We start from the raw sequence: 21878 nt of genomic DNA, 5'->3' as shown, positions 1-21878 counted from the left end.
AAAGTCATCGCTTTAGAAATGTGAATGTAGAATATATAGGTGGTATCATTTTTTTGTGAAACACTATTAAAGGCATGTCCCATGCACTTGAGACTGCTAACAGAAATAGTAGCTACTTGGTTGCTGTAAAATCTATCCCAGAATTCCCCAATCTTTAAATGTCCTTGAACCTCTAATAGTCTAAAAGCCTTAAGATGGGATATGGAAGCGCAATAGACCAAAACAAGTAGAGATATATAGTCCTTCATGGAGCACTGTTTTATTTCTTCTTTCTGCTGAAGATTACTAGTCCCACCAATGTGCTAGAAGTAGAACTTGGAAAAGGAAGATCCCAGACTAGAGAAGGCTGTGTAGATCCAACTCAGTAGATCATCAAACACCTAGAAACTTAAAGGCAACTGTTAGTGATGAATTACTTAAAAGAATTTCAGTGGACAGTTCTGAAAATAGATGATTAACCTGCAAAACCTGTTTAAAAAAATCTAAAATCACAGTGGTAACAAACAAAATTAAGTAGCAACAACATTACAGCTCTGCTTGAAGGAATATACTGTTAGTGGCTGAAGGGACTTTGCCATTATTTGTTGACATTAAATGCTATCTGACAATACAGAATTATTTTTGCATTTACAGGCTCAGAATAAGTCAGAGTCAAGATAGAATTCTGTTTTTAAACTGTGATGTAGCAATACATCACATGTTTCTGCAGAAGTCATCATCCAGCTTAACTGACAGCAATATAAAAACTGCATCAGCACCAAGGCCTGTGTGTGGCTTACTTGCAGCTTTTTGAAGCTATTGTGTTACAGAGGTTTAAGGCAGTACTAAAAATAATTCTGCTTTGGGTCTTACTGAAACCTAGTGTTAACAATGAAATGTACAAATAGCATTAATTCCTTTTGATTCTGGTCAGTTTACATGCCTTTGAAGTATCTCCACATGTACCTCTGAAATTATTTCAAGGTGCCGTTACGGCAGCCAATAGGAACTATAATTAAATGTGGTCTGCGTGGCCAGACAGGTGTGTGATCTAGCGATTCAATTCTGGTAGATCTGTAGTTTCAGTGAACCATGAGATTTTTTTTTTTTTTACAACTTAAAGACTTAATATTTTAGGAGATGGTATTTTCTGGATTTGGATTGAAGGGTTCTAGAATTTTGGACACTGCTTGAAGATCAAGGAAGACAGAAAACTATTCTGCTTCTTAAAAGCCTACTTTGCGTAAATGAAAAGATAACTGCTTTGTCAGAGGGGAAGTGATGGTTCTAGCTCAGGCAGGTAACTTGGAGTAAGCAGACTTTGGGTAACCTCACTTTGTCACTTCTTTATTCTGTGCCCTTTTAACTTCGCTTCTCAGTTTATATAGTACAGAAGATTTATGCAGCAGTGGCTGACTTGAAGAGTCTTGTGAGAGGTTTGCTTCTAATTATACTAACATTATTCATGCAGTTTAAAAGACAAGCGTATAGGGATGTCAGAAATAGCCTTCATATCTTGAGCATGGTTTTATTTGAATTAGTGGCTGTTTTTACATACGCAGTGACAGGATGTCCTGCTCAGAACCACCTCCAAAAAGAGGTTGTTTTTGAAATAAGAAAGCAGTAGTTCTGTTATATGTGAGTCTAGCTAACATGGTTTCAGGTTTCACTCAGTGATACAGGATAACTCTGCTCTCTGACCTACCTTTGTGCATTATCTAAAATCCTGCAAAATACTCACTTTTTCTACATTTTCAACATGAGGTACTGAATTTCTTACATACATTTAAAATATTTCAAAATGTTGTTGGACAAAAAGAAAGACAAGATTAAATTAAAACAGCCATCATATACACACATAACTGCAGATGTTTTCAGCATGAGGAAATAATCAATTTACCTGAAGGATTATCATCTGACCTTTTGAATGTGTAAAACAGTAATTAATTAACATTCTACTTTTGAAGTAAGGTTCAAATGTAAATTCAAATGAAGGGGCTCAATGTAAACCAAATAATATCTACTACTTTACAGCTGAATCCATAGAACTTTGCTTAATTTGTCATGATAGTAATCAAATGCTGAAATTCCAGGCTGTATCTATTCTACTGAAGTTGGTTAGCATAGCCATAGCTGCTTTGCTGGCCTAAATGAGAAATGCCATTTCTTATGACCTTTGTCATGGCAGCCGTCCTTGCTTTTTGCAAGGGTTGTTGGAGTTAAACTAGAAGAAACATCACTGCCAGTCATAGTTTTGCAGAACCATAATGGATTGCAAGTGGAGACTGGAAATGTCTCTTACCTTTGACAACCTGGGATAGATTCGTGATCACCATAACATACTATTATACCAAAACATTGTTTTGTTATGTGTGATGAAATCTAAACTAATTTGTGTTAAAAATAAGGAAATAATTGAAAAGTTGTTGAATTTTGTACATTTTATGAGTGGGATGTCACAATAGCCTTTTTTTTTTTAATTTACTGGAAAAAATTAATATAAAAGGAGCATGAAATTGGATGTCAGTATTGTCATGCCTGCATAGCAGCTGCTGAGAAAGAGCTTCCCTAGCTGTCAAAATGAGTAGAGATTGATACTGCTCTATCTGAGTCAGAGATGAGCAATCCTTGTGCGTTAATCTGGAAAAAGTTTACTTGCCATTAAACTGGAGTAGAAATCTGACTTAATGTTAGATTTCATACCAAAAGGATGGTACTTACTTAAAATACAGTTATTTTTGGACTGAGAACAACAAAAAACTCATAAATAGGTGGTGTGATACCCTTTGCTACCAACTTTGTAGTTTCTGTTTGGGGGGAGAGGAAATTTGGATTATTTGGGGGGAGTTACTGCTATATCCTTCTTTTAATAGGCTTTTCCTTTTCTCTAAAATGTTTTTTTTTTTCCAATTGCTAAATGAAAAAAACCCAAACAACCAAACCCCACAATAAAAACAGCAAAGCAAAATGATAAACAGAGGATAGGTAAACATTAAAAATTATTACATAGTTTAATCAGCTACTAAACAAGCTGGATTGGATTAAAGAAAAGGTCCTGTTGCAGTAACTGTTTATGTTACTTGTAAAAATACTGAGTTTCTGTGGCATTTCAATTGTCAACCCCCTTTTTTTTTAATAGCCTCCAAATTGCCTGATGAGAATCATCATCCTTTGTCTACTTGTCTTCAAAAGTCCTTCTCTTATTCTAACCTGATATTGTATTGTTGAATATCTTGATGTAGTCAATGTTTAACTCACTTTACCTCACCACAGTGTGTTTAGCAGATAATGTAAACTGACTCAGGCAAAAACTTTCTCTTTTTGTTCACATAGTCTGTCAGTGGATATATTTTTTAGCAGTTTGTTCCATTCTGTGGTTTTGGAATATGAGATTTTTCTTCTTTCATTTACTAAGGCATTAATAATTTTTCCACTTTCCATCTGAACAGGAGAAAGTAATTTTACTGTTTAATTACAGTTGAACTTCATAATACTTAAATATTGTTTGTATAGAATTTTTAGATATTATTTTTAGAAATAGAGGTATTAAAATTAAGTGAGTTTTAATTAAAAAAGAAAAATCTGACCTTTTCTAAAATCTTCTAATGATAGGTACTGTAAGGTATGTTGTCAGTTATGAATGGATGAGTTGTATGTGTCCACAATTCTGGGCTGCACTTGTGTTTGCTGTTCATTAAGTGTACCATTTACTTGCTATAAAGATTATTATTAATTCTGCTTCCCTCCCCTCCGTTATTTCAGGAAGTGTATTTCAAGAATCTTTCAAAACGGAAACAAAAGGAAATCATGGAGAAGAATGGAAACAACCACAAACTTCGTGTTTGTGTTGCTACTTGCAACCGTGCTGATTATTCAAAATTAGCTCCCATTATGTTTGGTATTAAGGCAGAACCACAGTTCTTTGAGCTTGATGTCGTAGTGCTTGGTTCCCACCTGATTGATGATTATGGGTAAGGTGAATTTTTGTATCTCTGCCAATGTGTTTCTGGGGTGTTAGTGATAACACCATGAATGTTAAGTAACAAAATCCTTGTCATCATGAATGTGCACAACAAAATTTTGAATGTATTTTTTCAGATTTCATTTCATTTTGCAGCTCCTTCTGAGATTGCATATTTCTGTGTTTTTTTTCCAACCAATCTTGGAATTTTAGCAAGTTTTGTGTAAATGCTGTAATTGAGATCTTCAACAGGATCACAGACTTCATGAAGTGAGAAATTCAATTCATTCAGATTTCCCTAAGAATCTGGTGATTATTGAATGAAAATGTGCTAAAAGTTTTTAGTTTTCACAGAGGAAAAGGTAATCTTCAGTAATTTTAAGTTGCAGCTCTTCTGCTTTGCATAGTTATTGGAGAAAGTGCTTATATATTCCATATCCCTGGGGAATACTGTTCTTACTTCCAGGATTGTGGGGGAAGGAAGGGATGGTTTTCTCTTTCTGACAAAATGAATAATTGATAGATATATTAGGTATGGTTTGGCAGGAGAGATTAGGGTCCCCTATATCCTTACCCTATAAGTAAGCAGGCACATCACTTGCCTGGGAGGATGTAACATCTTGGTCCAAATCCCTTCCTTTGGAAGGACTTCCCACATCCCAGATGAATATTCTCCTATTTGCCAGGGAAAGGCAGAAACAGCAGCATGCATATTCTTGCTGGGGTTGTGGTGGTGGTTTGGTTGGCTTTGCTCAGGCTGTGTTTGCCAGATTGGGCCCAGTAAGTGAAATAGATAGGAAAACACTGACTTGCAAGTCAAAATCAGACTTTAGCATAAGGCTTGCAGCATTCACCTCAAACACTGTGTTCAGTTTTGGGCTCCTCACTACGAGAAAGACATTGAGGTGCTGGAGCGAGTCCAGAGGAGGGCAATTAAGCTGGTGAGGGGTCTACAGCACAAGTCTTATGAGGAGTGGCTGAGGGAACTGGGGTTGTTTAGCCTGGAGAAAAGCACGCTCAGGCGAGAACTTACCACTCTCTACAACTACCTGAAAGGAAGTTGTAGCAGGGTGGGGGTAATCTGTTCTCCCAAGCAAAAAGCAATAGGACAATAGGAAATGGCCTCAAGTTGTTAGTAGTAAGCATTCTTAAACTCTGGTACTGCTTGGGGTTTTATTTGGACCTAGCCCTGCAGCCCTTAATCTGGAAGACCCTAGAAAATTAGTGGGTCCTCAAAACGCATGTGTTCTAATGATTTGAGTAGGGTAATCAACAGTAGCAGAATATAAATTGTAGTGATCAGGGATCAGTTTCTTACTGAAACATTAGGAGGATAGTAAAAGAAACATAACACCAAAAATGCAGTCTTGTTTGTTCCCTAGGTTTTGAACTTTCAGAAGGGAAAGAATACAGAAGAGAGTAAATTTTTTTTTTTTTACATAAATGCACATAGTAGGGAAAAAGGCGGGTCTATGAAGGGTAATTGTAAATGGAGTTGGAAATGTAATGCAGTTTATGCTATAAAAATCTGAGCTGCTTCACTCGGTCACATAAAAAGGATTTGCCTTTAAAAAAAAAAAAAAAATTGCCTAGTAAGTTACTGGTAGGAATACATCTTGTGTGTTACAGTAGTGAGTAGAATTTAATAGATAGAGTTTGCTTTAGTTACACAGAATGGAGACTGCTTCTTTACTTGAGCTGGAGCACTTCATAGTTGTTGCTATCTTTGCTCAGCTTGCAGATAGTGAGATTTCCATTTGCAGAATGTGAGTAGCAGGGTGAATTTAATGAAAATTAAATCTCATTTAAATCAGTTTAAAAGTGTAATCCTTTGAATAAGACCGTGAACATGTCAGATGGGTTGAAGACAAAATTGGAAAACTTGTGGGTTTTTTTTGCTCTCATTCCAGCCAGAGTGTGCGGACTACTTGTGTCAGGTTTAGTGAATGTGAAAGACAGGTAATCTTATACAGATGTGTCATATTTCAAATACATAACTGTAAACAGTAACAATTATCAGCATTCAAGGAATGTTTTAACTTTCTCATGGAATGAAGCTGGTAGTATATGTGGAAAACTTTTTTTTCTTTAGTGTCCTTTGAACTTAAGGCCTCTTTGTGCACTGGTTTCTTAAGTCTGTAAGTCTTGATCAATCTCAAATACAGAATCTGAAAAATGGATTCTAGCAGCAGGATGTTTTCATTGAACAGACAGGTCTCAGCTTTGCCTGTTGTATTTATACATTTGTCTAGCAAAGTCAATATATTGGTGAGGAGTCAACATACCTTTTCTGAAACGAAATCATGCCATATCTGTTCTCTGAAAGGCTCCGCAACCACATGAAGAGTTTGATCTTTGAGGACTTCCAGAACACGTTCAGCAAAGCTCCTCATTAGAGGTGTCTAGAAAAACTTCATGCTTGGAATATGAGGGAAGATCTTCATATGGATGAGAACATTCTGTAAAAATCTTAAAAACTAGTTTCTTCAATGAAGGACATGATAAGCAGGCCTTTGTTCAAACCCAGTACAGCTATTCTAATATGCAGTTACTTTGTTAAGCTATGTTGCTGTAAAACCAAGTTGTATTTACTCTCTTTTCCTCTTACCTTCAGTAATACCTATCGTATGATTGAACAAGATGACTTCGATATTCATACAAGATTGCACACCATTGTGAGAGGGGAGGATGAGGCAGCTATGGTGGAGTCAGTGGGGCTTGCATTAGTCAAGTTACCAGATGTCCTGAACCGCCTGAAACCTGACATAATGATAGTTCATGGGGACAGATTTGATGCTTTGGCCCTGGCCACCTCTGCAGCCCTGATGAATATTCGCATTCTTCACATTGAAGGTGGGGAAGTCAGTGGGACCATTGATGACTCTATTAGACATGCTATAACCAAACTGGCCCATTACCACGTGTGCTGCACAAGGAGTGCAGAGCAGCATTTGATAGCCATGTGTGAAGATCATGACCGCATCCTTTTAGCGGGCTGTCCCTCATATGACAAGCTTCTCTCTGCCAAAAATAAGGACTACATGAGTATTATACGCATGTGGCTAGGTAAGCAGTCCACTTTTTATGTTTTTCATGTGATTTTAAACACTGGACAAACTTGGTAACTAGGTAATCAGTCTGTGGGGTCTGTTGAGTCCGAGAAAAGTACAGGAAAGAAAGACATGGACTTCTCACTAGTAAGTATAAATTTACTTAATGGGAGATGATTATCAAGCATCAACCTGCTTCTTTTAAAAAAATGAGTATATTTGGAAATGGTATCTAGTATTTCTCTCTTTCTACATTTTCTTTTTCTTTTGTTTTGTGTTCTGCCATGTATAGCTGGAAAGCTACAAATCTGTCCTAGTAAACACATCTGGTCCTTTTGCCAAATCAAAAATATAACTCTTTAAATGGGCAATTTCTCAGAGCTGAACAGTTTAAAAACAGAACAGTCTTATCTGAACAGTTATTTTTATGTAAATGATGTACTTAAACAGAATCAAAGCTGTTCAAGACTAATTAAATAAAAGCGAATTTATATTATGAACATTCTTTTGAGGAATGCACTGCAGCAGGGCAGCATGTGCCAAAAGATTTTGGTGTTTCATATTAAACTACTTACAAATAATTTCTGTAAACAATGGGGGTTTGTGTTTGGTTTTTCTGTTTGACAAAGCAATCTCCTATATGGCACATTAACCTGTGTAGCTGGAATTTTCTTAGATCGGTAGGTGAATATTTTGCAAATGAAGTTTTTTATCAAATGTACTAAAACAAGTATTATGGACTTTTTTAAAGCAACGGGAATGAAATCTTTGCTTGAGGATGGACAACTGACAAAAAACCTGAGTAGCTTGAAGGGTTTCACGTCACTCCAGATCTGCACTGGTGTGATGGCTCTTGATCCTGGTATAGTCTTGCAAAGCTTTAGATGTAGGCCTGTTAACAGTTTGTTGGGGTTTAGGTAGTGGTCTCTAAAGTTATAAGACTTGCTTAGAGAGGCAAATAACAAAATAGATCCTTCTGTTACTCCCTTCAGTTTTATTTGTAGCATTGAAGTTTATATTAGATATCCCATTCAGTGCCTTGACTGTTCAAGTTTTCACATCAGTAGTTTCAAAAGTATGTCCTCTCTTCCTTTTACTATTCTATGCCAATAAAAAAACTTTTCTTGGGCTCCATTTGGACAGGTGAAGATGTCATAACCAGAGATTATATAGTTGCTCTGCAACATCCTGTAACCACAGATATTAAACATTCCATAAAGATGTTTGAGCTGACACTAGATGCACTCATCTCCTTCAACAAGAGAACACTTGTTCTATTCCCTAATGTGGATGCAGGTGAGTAAAATACCTTCATGACAGAGGGACATATAACAGCTTGTCTTTAAAGCATACGTTGGTTCTTATGGAGTGCTTTTATCCCAGAACATCCAGCCAGATGGAAATAGCTGGATGGTCTGGATGATATCAGTATCAGGTGTGCATCCGCTGCAGCTCCATGTTCATACTGCTGGAGAACATTCTGGCTTTTAAGTGTGGGTAGGAAGATGAAGGGAAACCATATGACATGTAGAAGCAACATTAGTGCCTCTTAAATTAACTAAAAACTACAAAAAGATTTTTGCAGTGGATTTTGGGATCAAACTTGGGCTTACATGCCCAGCTTTGCAAAATATACTGTGAGGATAAAAAGAGAACAAAACCAGCTCAGAGCTAGCAACTGAATGAGCAGCTATTAGCTCCTTTGCTTGCTTGGACTTTCAGTGTTAACAATAGAACTTGAATCATTTAGTCTACCTCTTGTTTTTCTGTAGGAAGCAAAGAGATGGTTCGGGTGATGAGGAAGAAGGGCATTGAACATCATCCCAATTTTCGGGCAGTAAAGCATGTCCCATTTGAACAGTTCATTCAGCTAGTTGCTCATGCTGGTTGTATGATTGGTAACAGCAGCTGTGGTGTCAGAGAGGTGGGAGCATTTGGTACACCTGTCATCAACCTGGGGACACGTCAGACAGGAAGAGAAACAGGTACAAGTTTGCCTAACTGCTTTCATTTCCTCATAGTTCTGAGGTTTTTTTCTTCAACTGGATAAAGTCAAATGACTGTTTGACAGAGGCCATCTTGCAGCATTGGTGCAACGTAATTTTTGACCCGTTTTAAAGCTTTGCTGGCTATTCCTGTATCATGTTAGTGCTGCTGGTGTGTTTTAAGTAAGATAATGAGGCTTTTATCTATAGACAAGTTAAAACGCATCTCCATTTGCAGTGGATTCCATTTAGCAGAATAGGCAACTAATCATTTTCCTTTATAGCTAGTTTGATGTTTTACATGTATTAAAATTTCACTTTAAAAAATATGATCTTTTCACCACTTCAGGAAGTGTATTATGGTATTTCACAGATATGCAGATATGACACAAATAGCCATTTACCCCCTGTTTTCATTCGTGCATTTTTAATTTAATAATAGAATTCTGTTGAAGGCTAATATTCTACTCTGTTGCATTTCGCAATGGATGACAGCACATCATAGGAGTCACCACTGCTTTACTGAGAGCAAGGAGAGGCAAGAAGAGTGATGTTGATCTGGCAGGAGTCTTTCCTGCTCAGAGGAAACAAAAATAATTATTTCTTCATTTCTAAAGCAGTTCTTATCCTCTAATGTAATTTGAGGAGCTGACCTGTCCTATTATCTTAATTTTTGTCATCTAGGTGAAAATGTCCTTCATGTTCGTGATGCGGATACACAGGATAAGATTCTGCATGCTCTACAGTTGCAGTTTGGTAAACAGTATCCCTGGTAAGTATATTCACCTTGCTTCATTGGAGAGGATGTTAAAGCGGAAGAGTAAAAGACATTTATTCCTGAGGTAGTTAATGATATTTGATTGGAGTGCTTTTAATGCACTAATCTGAGCTTACAAATTATTTTTCATTTCACATACCTCATTCAGAATCATAATGCAGATTAGTATTTGTAGAGCAAAATGTTACTTGTAATGTTTTGTTATAACTAGTAATTTAACATCCAACAGAAAGTCAAGAGGGCATTCGTATGTTAGCTTAGTCTCACATGATTTAAGAGAGCTTGTTCCATAGGACCAGCACGGAGGAGAACATACTGTCTGCCTACCTCTGACTCATGCCTGAAGGACACATTACTTTATAGCTGGATTGACCTCAGGCATGATACATAGAGAGTCCTGAGTGCAAGCTTCCAGGGAAGCTGCAGGATTATAGCAAGACTGTTTTCATTATTCTTCAGCCATATAGTGTTGACCCTCAGTTCTTTAATGTATAAGTTTTTATAAACTTCAAGAGATAATAGTTGTCTAATTAAGGACAATAATCAAAAGTATATTTGTTAAGAAGCTAAGTAGAGTAATAAAACTGAATTCTGTAATACCAAATGTCTGACACTGTGTATGATGATATTTTAAAGCCCGACTTATATGTTGAAAACTGACACGAAAGTACAGTTTGTTATTACGTAGTCGTCATCTGTGTGATAAGTACATTTTGTCTGGACTTGTAGCACATACAAAAACTTTCCATAATTTTAGAGCTTTATTATGTCAGACTTTTCATTAAACTCTGATTATTTTTTTTTGCATCATTAGCTTTCCAGTTTTCTACATTCCACATTTCATATTCCAAAATGGAGCTAATGCCAAACTTGCACAATCTGTTGTGTGATCTTCAAACTACTGACACTATCTCCCATATCCCATTACAGACTTGAGTAGTGTGAGCTGCAGTATTGTTAGAGTAGCCATATCATAATTTTGTAATGACACAGTGTTACAGCTTTCTGTCATATAAAGAACTTTATAGATTGCTATGTTATTTCCAATTAATTTGATTTTTTTTTTCATATTATAGCTCAAAAATATATGGAGATGGTAATGCTGTTCCAAGGATTTTGAAGTTCCTTAAATCTATTGACCTTAAAGAGCCATTGCAAAAGAAATTCTGTTTTCCTCCTGTCAAAGATAATATCTCTCAAGATATTGACCATATTCTAGAGACACAGAGTGCTCTGGCTGTAGATCTAGGTGGAACAAATCTCCGAGTAGCAATTGTCAGTATGAAGGTAAATATTTTAGATATTCTTCAAACTCCATTGGGCTTTGTGGTTCTGTTTCTACAATGGGGATATGCGGTTATGATGCAAAAGAGCTCCAAAACAAAGCAGTCATCCTGGCTTTTGCTGTTGAGAGGTAAAGTAGGTTTTTCCTTATTTGTTGTATTTCTCATATAGTCTTGATACAACTTGTCTACGGGTTTGCTTTTCTAAGACTGCTGTTAAACTAGCAAAGCCCATTTGCTGGTGCATGGTACTAGCTGCTTTCTCTCTATGTGAGAAAGCATACAGACCTAGAAAAACAGGACAACTTTCAGGTGTGTTGGTTCCCCAGAAAAGGTGACTGCAACTTTTTATATGTCAAGAAAAAAGGGAAAGCCTCCAAGAGCAGTCTTTTTACTTCCCCACTGCCTTACCCAGCCATGTGATGGACACACAGAACCATTTTGAGCAACAGTCACCATCTAGCAAAGCAATTTACTGAGGGAGAGTGGTGGGTTCATGGTGGGTGGGTTCAGGATACAGAATTTTGCATCTCTTCTACCAAGAGAAGAGCAGCCAGTAATGAAAAATTCTCAGTATCTTCCTGCATAGAAGCATAATCAGTAAGACAGTACTGAGCCTCAGCTGGAACAGTTCCCTGTAATGCATCACGTCACAGAGATGTAGACCAATTGGAGAGACAATAAGGAGGAAAACCAACAATAACTGTTACAAACATGGAAAAGGGGGAAAAGTTGAAGAAACTAGAATTGTTTAGTCTAGAAAAGAGGAAACTGACTGGAAAAAAAGAAGTCTTCAGATACCTAGCAGTCTCTTCCATGAAGAGAAAAATCAGAGCCACTTGTGCATAAACAATTAGTAAAGTCTTAAAAGAGCAGAAGGGAAAATTACTTTAAAGTTTTTGTTATCCAGCTTAGCTATCAATGCAAGAGACATCTGGAATAGATAGTCTGGAAGAGTATGGTGTCTTCATTGCTGAAATAGTAGGAACCAGTTTAAAACAGTCTCTTAAAACCAGCTGAATTACAGTTTGTTGATTTTACATTGGAAAATGGTGGTGGATTTGAGTTGCATTATGATCTTCTAAAATTCCTATTAGGATTTTTAATTTTTTTTTATTGACTGTGTCCTCTGCTATATGAAAAGAGGTGCTTGATGGTTTAATACCATCATCAGAATATGTAGAATTTGAGATATACACTAGAATTCATAGACACTTTAAAGATTCAGTGAGTTTTGAGTCTGAAGTGCCTCTCTTCTTGTAAAAGGCTTGGAGTTACAGCTCTGTAAAGGCTGTATGGAGAGATGTTCAGGTTTAGGGATACTGTGTGATTTAATGGTCTCCACGCTTAGATTTTCCTCAACCCATTTCTCTGGCTCAGTAGAAAGCTTTCCTTTGCCTGTGTCATAGCTTATACTAGTAAGTAAGCATTACTTGCATAGCTCTGCCAGTCATAGGCAACATATTACAAATATTTGATAGCTAACTTAAAGAAAGTTCATGCTTGGCAAAAATAACAAAAACTGAATTCTTAAACAGCAAGTGAGGCTACCAAAATGTATCAGTCTGGTGCCAGATCACTTGCAAAGGCATCTTATAGTGAAGCAAGTGGACGAACAGCTGATTTTCCAGATAATGACAAAAACACAATATTTCTATTTAAACTTATGAGCTTCAAGCTTATGGTATAAAAATTACTTGGGGATGGTGTAAAAATATCTGAAATAATTCTTTTCCAGATTGTTAAATGAAGGGATAATTAGGACTGAAGAATTTTAACTCATTTAAATACCTGTCTTCCTGTTTGGGGGGGGTGAGGGGAACCATAAAAATCCTGAACTCTGCAGCACTTTAAAGATGTGAATAAAACTCATGTAGAGAAGCCTTTGGCTTTTATTCTCAACAGTATTGGACAATTACTCCTACTGTTACACTGCATACTTCCAGATAACTAAATCAGTTAGACACTTACCCAGAAAGAAAAGGAAGTTGCTTGCAGAAAGATGAAGGGCTATGTGAATTGGCCTGATATGGTCCAGAATTATTATTCATTTAAAAGAAGATATCTGGCAGATCTTTAAGATCTTAAATACAGCTTTTGATATTTTTTTTTAAGAAGTAAAATCAACACCACATTTTCTGCTAACTCAGCCTGGGAAAAAAACAAATTAAAAAAAAAATCCTGTCCATTTTGCAGATGGCATTTGTGAAAGTTTAAATGTTAGCAAATCTGAGTGAAAAGGATCAGACTTTCATCACAAAATTTACACAACAGATGTAAGCACTTAACATAAAATGGCAGAGTTGAGGGTGTAGTTTTATTTTCATTAAGAAAATAACTAAGTTTTCAAAAGCTTAAAAGATGTTGTGTCTTCTAATGTTTGCTGCAGCCTTGTTTTCCAAACTAATTTCCTCTCATTCCCCTCCCTCTCTAAATCAAAAGTGAAGAGGAAACTAAATGTAAAAATCCCCAAACCCTATTGCTTATGTGATGCTGAGATGGTGGGATCTAATACTGAAAACCATTGAGGTCTTGGAATTTTCTTTGTTATTGTGGCAACAATGATTCAGCCATGTTGCATATAGACTGTCTTTGTTACTCCTTTTTCCTTAGTCGTATTAATACAATGCTGTTTACTTACATATATTGTAGAGTATGGGGGATATAATAGGGAGAATAACATTGCTAAGCAGCATATCTTTTGCAGTTTCCTTGCCTAATCCTGCAATATTAACATTACATTAAGATTAATTCCTAAGTACCCACAGATTCAGACATGCATAATAAACATTTTCATTACCACTGCATGACTCCAAGGGTTGAAAATAATCCCTTCTGCCTGGACCCTCCCTCCCCTGTACATCACACTAGATGGTACTCCAGAAATATTTCAAGTGAATCAGAAGTGTAATTGCTTGGAAGAAAAGGTATTTCTGAAAGGATAGTAAATTTTGCTTTGAAATGTGTAGCATTTCTCTCTGGCTAACTCTTGCTGCTAAAATAGCAGTGCCTGTGACACCATGCAAAACTTTAATGTAGTCAAATTGGAAACATTTTTTGCTTAAAGCACTATGGGCTTTCTGTCCTTTTTAGCAATTGCTATTCTCTTACTACTTTTCTTTTTTTTTTAACACTTTAGTATCGAGCTTAAAAGCATTGCTATATCATGGTTTACTCCTAACAACAGTTCTATTAGCTCCTGGGATATTTTCTTACACAATTCATGTGTTCCTTAAAATACATATTTTATTTCAGACAGGGGAGGTTGATTACAGAAGCAAAATGTCATGCCTAATCTTGCAAACTTGTCCCCCGGAGTTGTCAAGAATCTTGCACAGAACAGCACATAGGACCAAGATCTAAGGCATGCATCTGTATTTTTTCTTTAAAAGATAGAAGTTATGACTCTCCATTTTCAGGATGACCTGTAGTTTAAACTGAAAAGAAATTTCATCATGAAGTATGTTTCTGTGGGGCATGTTTTGTTGTTTTTAATTTCTAGGGTGAAATAGTTAAGAAGTACACCCAACTCAACCCTAAAACTTATGAAGACAGACTAGAATTAATTCTGAAGATGTGTGTAGAGGCAGCATCAGAGGCAGTAAATGTGAACTGCAGAATCTTGGGAGTAGGTAAGTTAACAAATATTAACTTTGTCTTTTCACTTAAGTTTTTCAACATGAAATCTCTACTGATTAAAACACCTTATAAAATGGATCTTGTGTAATCTAAGTTCTTACATTACATTCTTAACACAAAAACTTTTTTAAACGTCTGTGAAAATGAGAAGCTGACTATAAAAACTGAAGTTGCCCCAGTTTGTAACAGCCATGAAAGCAATCTACTAAATTATATCAGATCTATATACTATGCATTTTAGATGTAGATTTTGTGGATTTTTGAAGCTCCCAGCAATCTCAGAATTGTGAGTCAGAGATGCTTAGTGTATATTGAAACAGCTCTTGAAACAACTGCAGCTGAGACAAATTTCCTCAACTGTCTGTAAGCTTTTCTTTATGGCCAGGATCAACTGTGCAGCAGAATTCTCGGTTATACTAGGGCAGACTAAAAAGGCTAAAACATTAGATTGAATTTGTGGCTAACAGAGACAAAAGCAGTGTTTTTGTTGATTTTCCATTTACTTACTTACACTGTAGTAACAGTTCCAAGTTAAACTGTGTTTTTATACCAGATAGGACTTCTTCAGTTTAGTAATGACTGGGAGCTTTGGTCTAACTACTAGTTAGTTATGAAGGTGTTAATTAGTATCATAGAATCATCTAGGTTGGAAGGGACCTTTAAGATCATCAGGTACAACAATCAACCTAACACTGTCAAAGACACCACTAAACCATGTCCCTAAGCACCACATCTACAAGTCTTTTGAATACCTCCAGGGATGGTGACTCAAGCACTTCCCCTGGGCAGCCTGTTCCAATGTTTGATAACCCTTTTGGTGAACAAATTTTTCCTAATATCCAGTCTAAACCTCCCCTGGCATAACTCAAGGCCATTTCTTCTTGTCCTATTGCTTGTTACTTGGGAGAAGAGACCAACCCCCACCTCACTACAAACTCCTTTCAGGTAGTTGTGGAGAGCAATAAGGTCTCCCCTCAGCTTTCTTTTCTCCAGACTAAACCCCATCTCCCTCAGCTGCTCCTCATAAGACTTGTTTTCTACACCCCACACCAGTTTCATTGCCCTTCTCTGGACTCACTCCAGAATCATAATGTCTGGCTTTTTAAAGAGGACATGAAAGCCTCATTTTAAGTGAAAAATGCTCCTAAATAAAAGTAGTTTGCTCCAGACCAAAACTTACTTGAATCACACAGCATGAAGAAAAGTTAATTGGAACTTCTTTTCAAAGTATTTTTTCAAAACAATGTTAAGTACACAAAGTCATAAGAAGAAATATGTCAGACCTTCAATTCAAATATTTCAGACTATCTGTTGGGTAATACACAATTTAACCACACACGTTATTGTGTTCAAATGCTAAATCTTGAAAGCCTTATGGTTCCTGTTTAAAAAAAAAAAAAAAAAAGTAAACTTTTCAGTAGTTGCTATTGCAAGTATCTAAGAACAACTTACAGTCAGCTATGTTTATTAGGATAATGAAACCATAAACTAGTTTACAGAGGTTTATATATAGGGAAAAAACTTCCCTTTGGTTTGTCAGTTTACAAGAATTACATTCTGATTTATTCTTCAGCCCACTTACTTCTATGACTGATTGCGTACTGTTCAATTACTCAGTAATGAGGGGAAAAGTTGTGCTACAGAATAAGAAATTTCTTACCTGGCTGTTTTTGTTAGCTGCTCTTTGCCTCATTCAGACTCATAGATTGAATCAGAATACTAGCTGAAATTGAAAGTTCTCTTTAGAGAATGACATATAATTCCTATGGGAATAATTGATGTGTTAGATTCTAGTAATTTCCTTAAGGCTAATAATGATAAGATGGAGAGTTCTTAAAACTTTGGAGAAATGTTTGCAAGACTGAGCAGAAAGGCTGGACTTAATCCTAGACTTTTTATCAGTAACTCTGGCCTTCTTCCAGTTATCGTAGATAAAAGTAAAAGTAACAACCAAGTGTTGTCCTCCTTTTAGACCTATATACTGCTGTCAGCACTCAAAATACTAGCTACATGAGCGTAACTTTGATTGAAGAACTCCCACTAATACAAAACAGGTTTTCGGAGTGATTAAAAAGTATGACTGGAAAAAAAAAATCATTTTCAACTTCTTCTTTTCTTGATGATCAAATAAGTCTAGATTGCAACAGCTCTGCAGTTAGTTTCAATTTTGTTGTTGTTGTTGTTTTTTTTTCACTCAAAACAAAGCATTTATATTAAAAATAGCTTTATGAAGGTGGGGGAAAAGTAAAGACTGTCAGGCCTAACGAATGCTAGCAGCTGTTATTGAATTTTCTTTTAGTTTTACAGAACACAAATTTTAAACCAAAGGAGACACAGATCTATACACAAATGTTGCATAAAGGTACTTGTGAGACCTATCTATTTATTGCTATTAAGCAGTATTTATCTTTCTGGAGCTGACAGTACAGAAAAGAGGATGAAGAGATATCTTCTGCTAATTCCCACAGTCATTTACATCAATTACAGAATTATGGCATTTAGAAAAAGTAGCCACGTTTTACTAAGCTATTGCTGAGTGAGCAACTAAGTATCAAGTAAGGTTTTGTTGTAATAAACATTTGGTTCTTAAAATGCCAGGAACACCTTCACAGATTGACATGGGGAATGCTGTTTCTATTACGTACTTGCTGACAGGTTCTCAGATGATTTTTTCTTTACAAAGTGAGATTTTTGGGGGTCTTACAGCTTTAATGTTCAATTCAGCTGCTTGTCTTACAGTTTTTGTGGCTGCTTTCTATTATAATGTTAACCCTGGGACTCTTTTTTCTGAACATCGTGAGATAAGTGACACAACTATATAATCTCTGTACAAGAATAATAGATAAAATGTTCAAATTTTGTTATCTAGAGCTAAATACCTCTGTAACTGAGTAGCCTACCTTTTAAAGGCCCTGACAGAGTCCATCAACTTTGGAAGCCTCTTCGGTTAGAGAAAAATGGTTTGGCTAATAGTGCCTATTATTAGCCATTATTCTGTTCAGTAGACAAATCTCTGAACACAGTCTTGATTTTTCTGGAAAACAGTGTTTTTTCAAGTAGAAATCACTACTCAAAGTCCCGTGATTATTTTAGTCATTCTAAATCTTGAGAGTTATGGCAAATTTCAGGACACTTCTACTGTGCATTGTTATTACAGCAATGGAGTTCTATGAATTATGTTTACATGTCAGAAATTGCACTGCCAGTAATACTTAGAAATTTTTACTTTCATGCTCTGCTTCAAAGCCTAGCATTAGAAATAAAAATACTTGTCATTGCAAAGAGAAAAATAAATCCTTTACTTAAAAGTATTACACAGGCTTTGTTTTGATTTTTCTTTCCTATATTTCTGGGATTTAGGTATTTCGACAGGTGGACGGGTAAATCCCCGAGAAGGAATTGTGCTTCACTCTACAAAACTCATTCAGGAGTGGAGCTCTGTGGATCTCAGAACTCCAATATCTGATGCCTTGCACCTGCCAGTGTGGGTGGACAATGATGGAAACTGTGCTGCTCTAGCAGAGAGGAAATTTGGCCATGGAAAAGGAATAGAAAATTTTGTAACACTCATTACTGGTACAGGTGGGTAGGTTATAGTTCAATGAAACCCAAAGTCAAAATACCAGCACCATCACTCAGAGGCTCAGCTGATCATAAAAGCATAAATAACACCAATATGCCTGGAAAGCCCTAATATATTAAGTTCTTAAACCAAAATTTCTTTGCCACTATATCTATTTGTTTCTTTCAGTGTACTTTTTTATTTATTCAGGCAAATTAAACCTTTTTCGTAGTCTAAGCTTCTTGATAAAAGAAGTTCTGCTGATACAGCTATGCAGGCAAACCATTTTTTCAAAATAAGGAAAATCTGAGCAATTTCAGCTGGAATAATTTTGCTTTTTTCAGCCTTATAGCTTAATTCTCTTCCAGCTGCAGAAATACAAGTCAGATAAGGATATGTATCTAGAAGATAAACAACTGAGTATGAGAGATGATGCTTATTATATCTCAAATGCAAATGTGGGGTAACTTTTCTCATTTATCAAGTATATAATCCTTTAGAATGGTGTCAGTAATAAATAGCTGATGAATCCCCACCCAGGATTTGGGAAGAGACGGCAGAGGATTGAATATTTAAGTGTCCTTGACTTTTTAGCACAAAGGTTTAGCTGTCTAAATACTGCATTAAAACACCTCCTCTGAAATGCAAAATTTTAAGGTCATTTGAAAGGTTAGTTTTGCCTATAAAGAGCGTGACTCAAGCTTAAAAGATCTGTCATAGTAGTTCAATATCGTTCATAAGCTTTTTAAGATAGAAGTGTTATATACCATTTTGATACATATATGAATAGGAGGGAGCTAGAAGCTTTATTAGGTGTGTCGAATGAGTTCGTCAGTAACCAGTAATTTTTGGTTTCCAGTATAGAAGACCACTGATGCACATATTTTCTCATCTGTATCAGAATAAGCAAATGTCCACGTCCTGCAGAATTTGGACCTTTAAAAACTGTCTTATCTTTTTTTCTTAATTTTTTTTAATTGTAGTTTTCTTATCTTTGCAGGAATTGGAGGTGGAATCGTTCATCAACATGAATTGATCCATGGCAGTTCTTTCTGTGCTGCTGAGCTTGGGCATATTGTTGTATCTTTAGATGGACCAGAGTGCCTGTGTGGTAGCCAAGGATGTATAGAAGCATATGCCTCTGGAATAGCATTACAGAGAGAAGCTAAGAAACTACATGATGGTATTTATGTACTTTATTTTTGAAAACATAATTACTAAATTGTAGTATAGGAAGACGTTTGCAAAGTTGATATTAAAAAAAATAGACCTGCCATCTTTTTCTAGGAGACAAGAATAGGTGTACAGGCAGACAGATAGGATTCCTGGGTAAGGCCAACCCAGGAGCTACCCCAACTCTGTAGTACAATACAATTCTATTTCAGTGATGGCAATACCCAGACAAGCCACATTTGGAACCACTGGCCTCAAAATTACCAGAAGCGTGTAGTAGAGTTTAGTCTCTCCTTTTTAAGCATGCTGTAAGGGAATCTGACAATCATTGTGTGAGGTTTGGTTTCAGTGTGGTTATCTTTCAGCAATAGCTTCTCAGTCTTAGATAAGTTTGAGAACACTTTTATTTTATTAACTTTTGAGGCTGACAAGACTCGTGAATTACCATACTCTTACCTGTTCGAGTTTGATGTCCTGCTTCTACAGGTAGTTCCCTGAATAATACGGATGTGATCATTTTGGAAAACCTCAGGGTTGGACAGATTGCTCAGTATTCAGGCTTCAGTATGCAAGTAAAAGAGATGTAAAGATCTTAACTGCCTGTTTGTCACTCTCCATTTCTTGACTTACTATATCACTATGCTTTTCTTACGGTTTTCTCTCCTCCTTTTCAAACAGAGGATCTGCTTTTAGTAGAAGGAATGTCAATGAAGAAGGAAGATATTGTTAGCGCTGCACATCTCATTCAAGCAGCTAAACTTGGGAACGCAAAAGCAGACAGCATTCTCAGAACAGGTGAGCACACAGCCGAAAGGGTGGAACCCTCCCATGATTATATTTTTGGGGATACAGGAATAGTAATGCACTGTAACACTACAAACACAACTCCACATTAAGGACCTCTATATATAAAAATTACTACTGGTAATGAAATGTTAAATATAAATGTTGGAGGAAATGTGAGCAGAAGTGTGTATTAAAAGTGTCTGTTTCAATAAATGAGAAGACGAAAAGTTTCTTCAAAGATTGGCTTAAAGAAAGTGAGGTCTCAACATTCTCATATTGGAAAATTTGGGGACATTTCACTGTAGGCAAGTGAATGGCTAGTCTGAGCAAGCAAAAACAATTTACATTACTTTACATGGGATATTTTACTCTCTTACTAACTTTAAACACACTCCTCTTCCTCTTACATAGCTGATAGCACTAAGATGGCAGAGCAATGCTTTCCTATTTTCTCTTAGCTTACAAGTGTGGTAATGCATTGCTTTGTCTTTCACATTGCCTTTCTTTTACTTTTGAAGAAGAATTAATGGCAAACTCATATTGTCTGATAACATATACTCAAAACAGTCTGCCATATGGATTAGAACACTTTCCTGACAGTGTCATTTACTGCTAACAGACCTATTAGAACTACTGCACTTCTTTGAGTATTCTACTTAATTTGTTTTTATTTTATCTTTTCAGCTGGGACAGCATTAGGCCTTGGAGTTGTGAACATTCTGCACACCGTGAACCCCTCTCTTGTGATCCTTTCTGGAGTTCTAGCTAGCCACTATGTTAATGCTGTCAAAGATGTGATAAATCGACAGGCTCTGTCCTCTGTTAAAACTGTGGATGTGGTGGTCTCAAATCTAGCAGATCCTGCTCTTCTTGGAGCTGCTAGCCTGGTACTGGATTATACTACACGTAGAATATACTAGGTACCTGGAAGAATTATAGAAATAGACTATTCAGATTCCTAATGGGTGGAGGGAATACTTTGCCCAAAATTTTTCTTTGATGAGAGCAGCTACTGAATCAGAGTAGTGTTCTGAATAATTAGTGACTACTTGAGCATTTCCTAATTGAAGTATTACCTTTTTGTATTTTTCCTAAATTTCATCTGACTTCCTAGGAACTAATGTGCAATTCTGTTGTTTTTAATCACCTCTGTTGGTAAGCCCCTATGTTGCTTTAAGTGTAGCTGAATTATTTATGAGCATATCTTGATGTACAGTGGGTAATATGTGTATGGTGTGTTCAATTATAGCTAACACTTGGGGATCCATATCTCATTTCCCACCTATGTGAAATTAGAAGTCTACAGCATGACCAGCTTTTCAGTTCCCAGGCTTCTACCCACAAACTAAATATGATAGCAGGTAGTGGGTGAAAACAAGGGAAATTGCCTCTACAATCAAAAGGGCTGCATCTAGAAATTGTGGTTCATGAAGAATTTGGTGGAGGCAGTTATTTATTACATCATCATTAGGGGGCAGAGTCCCATCTTAGAAGCTTTGCATATGAAGAAAAAATACCATCTTCTAGTGAATTTACAGCCTGCAGAACATGAACAGTCCAAAGAAACTGACAAGTGTAGCAGTGAACATCTTTGTCTTCTGACTATGGCCAACAGTAAATTATTTGAATTCTATTGTTTGGGGTTTTCTCAAGGGACTTAGTCTACTACTTTTTCTGCCGCA

The 21878-nt window shown here is 36.4% G+C and overlaps 1 protein-coding gene and 1 long non-coding RNA gene across 2 annotated transcripts in view; one reads left to right on the top strand and one right to left on the bottom strand.

The window, feature by feature from the left end:
- The window catches only part of GNE (glucosamine (UDP-N-acetyl)-2-epimerase/N-acetylmannosamine kinase), a gene marked incomplete at its 5' end in the record, with an annotated part of 31244 nt that extends 9424 nt beyond the window's left edge, over window positions 1-21820 (top strand). The window contains 11 exons of the mRNA XM_082498063.1: window positions 3742-3950; window positions 6555-7006; window positions 8134-8286; window positions 8763-8975; window positions 9660-9747; window positions 10830-11040; window positions 14539-14668; window positions 18036-18257; window positions 19238-19420; window positions 20089-20205; window positions 20881-21820. Coding sequence (XP_082354189.1) covers window positions 3742-3950; window positions 6555-7006; window positions 8134-8286; window positions 8763-8975; window positions 9660-9747; window positions 10830-11040; window positions 14539-14668; window positions 18036-18257; window positions 19238-19420; window positions 20089-20205; window positions 20881-21116 — 2214 coding nt within the window. The 3' untranslated portion in view covers window positions 21117-21820. The remainder of the gene's footprint in view (window positions 1-3741; window positions 3951-6554; window positions 7007-8133; window positions 8287-8762; window positions 8976-9659; window positions 9748-10829; window positions 11041-14538; window positions 14669-18035; window positions 18258-19237; window positions 19421-20088; window positions 20206-20880) is intronic.
- LOC309683046 lies at window positions 340-16359 on the bottom strand. Its single transcript, XR_014270184.1, has 3 exons — window positions 16336-16359; window positions 6226-6358; window positions 340-387 (listed from the first exon to the last, which is right to left on the bottom strand). It is a non-coding gene; the product is annotated as an uncharacterized lncRNA (long non-coding RNA).
- Window positions 21821-21878: the final 58 nt, after the last annotated feature.

The sequence above is a fragment of the Vanellus vanellus genome (assembly GCF_965231255.1).
Source record: "Vanellus vanellus genome assembly, chromosome: Z".
In the NCBI taxonomy this organism is placed as follows: domain Eukaryota; kingdom Metazoa; phylum Chordata; class Aves; order Charadriiformes; family Charadriidae; genus Vanellus; species Vanellus vanellus.
This window is presented reverse-complemented; position numbering and strand designations above follow the sequence as displayed.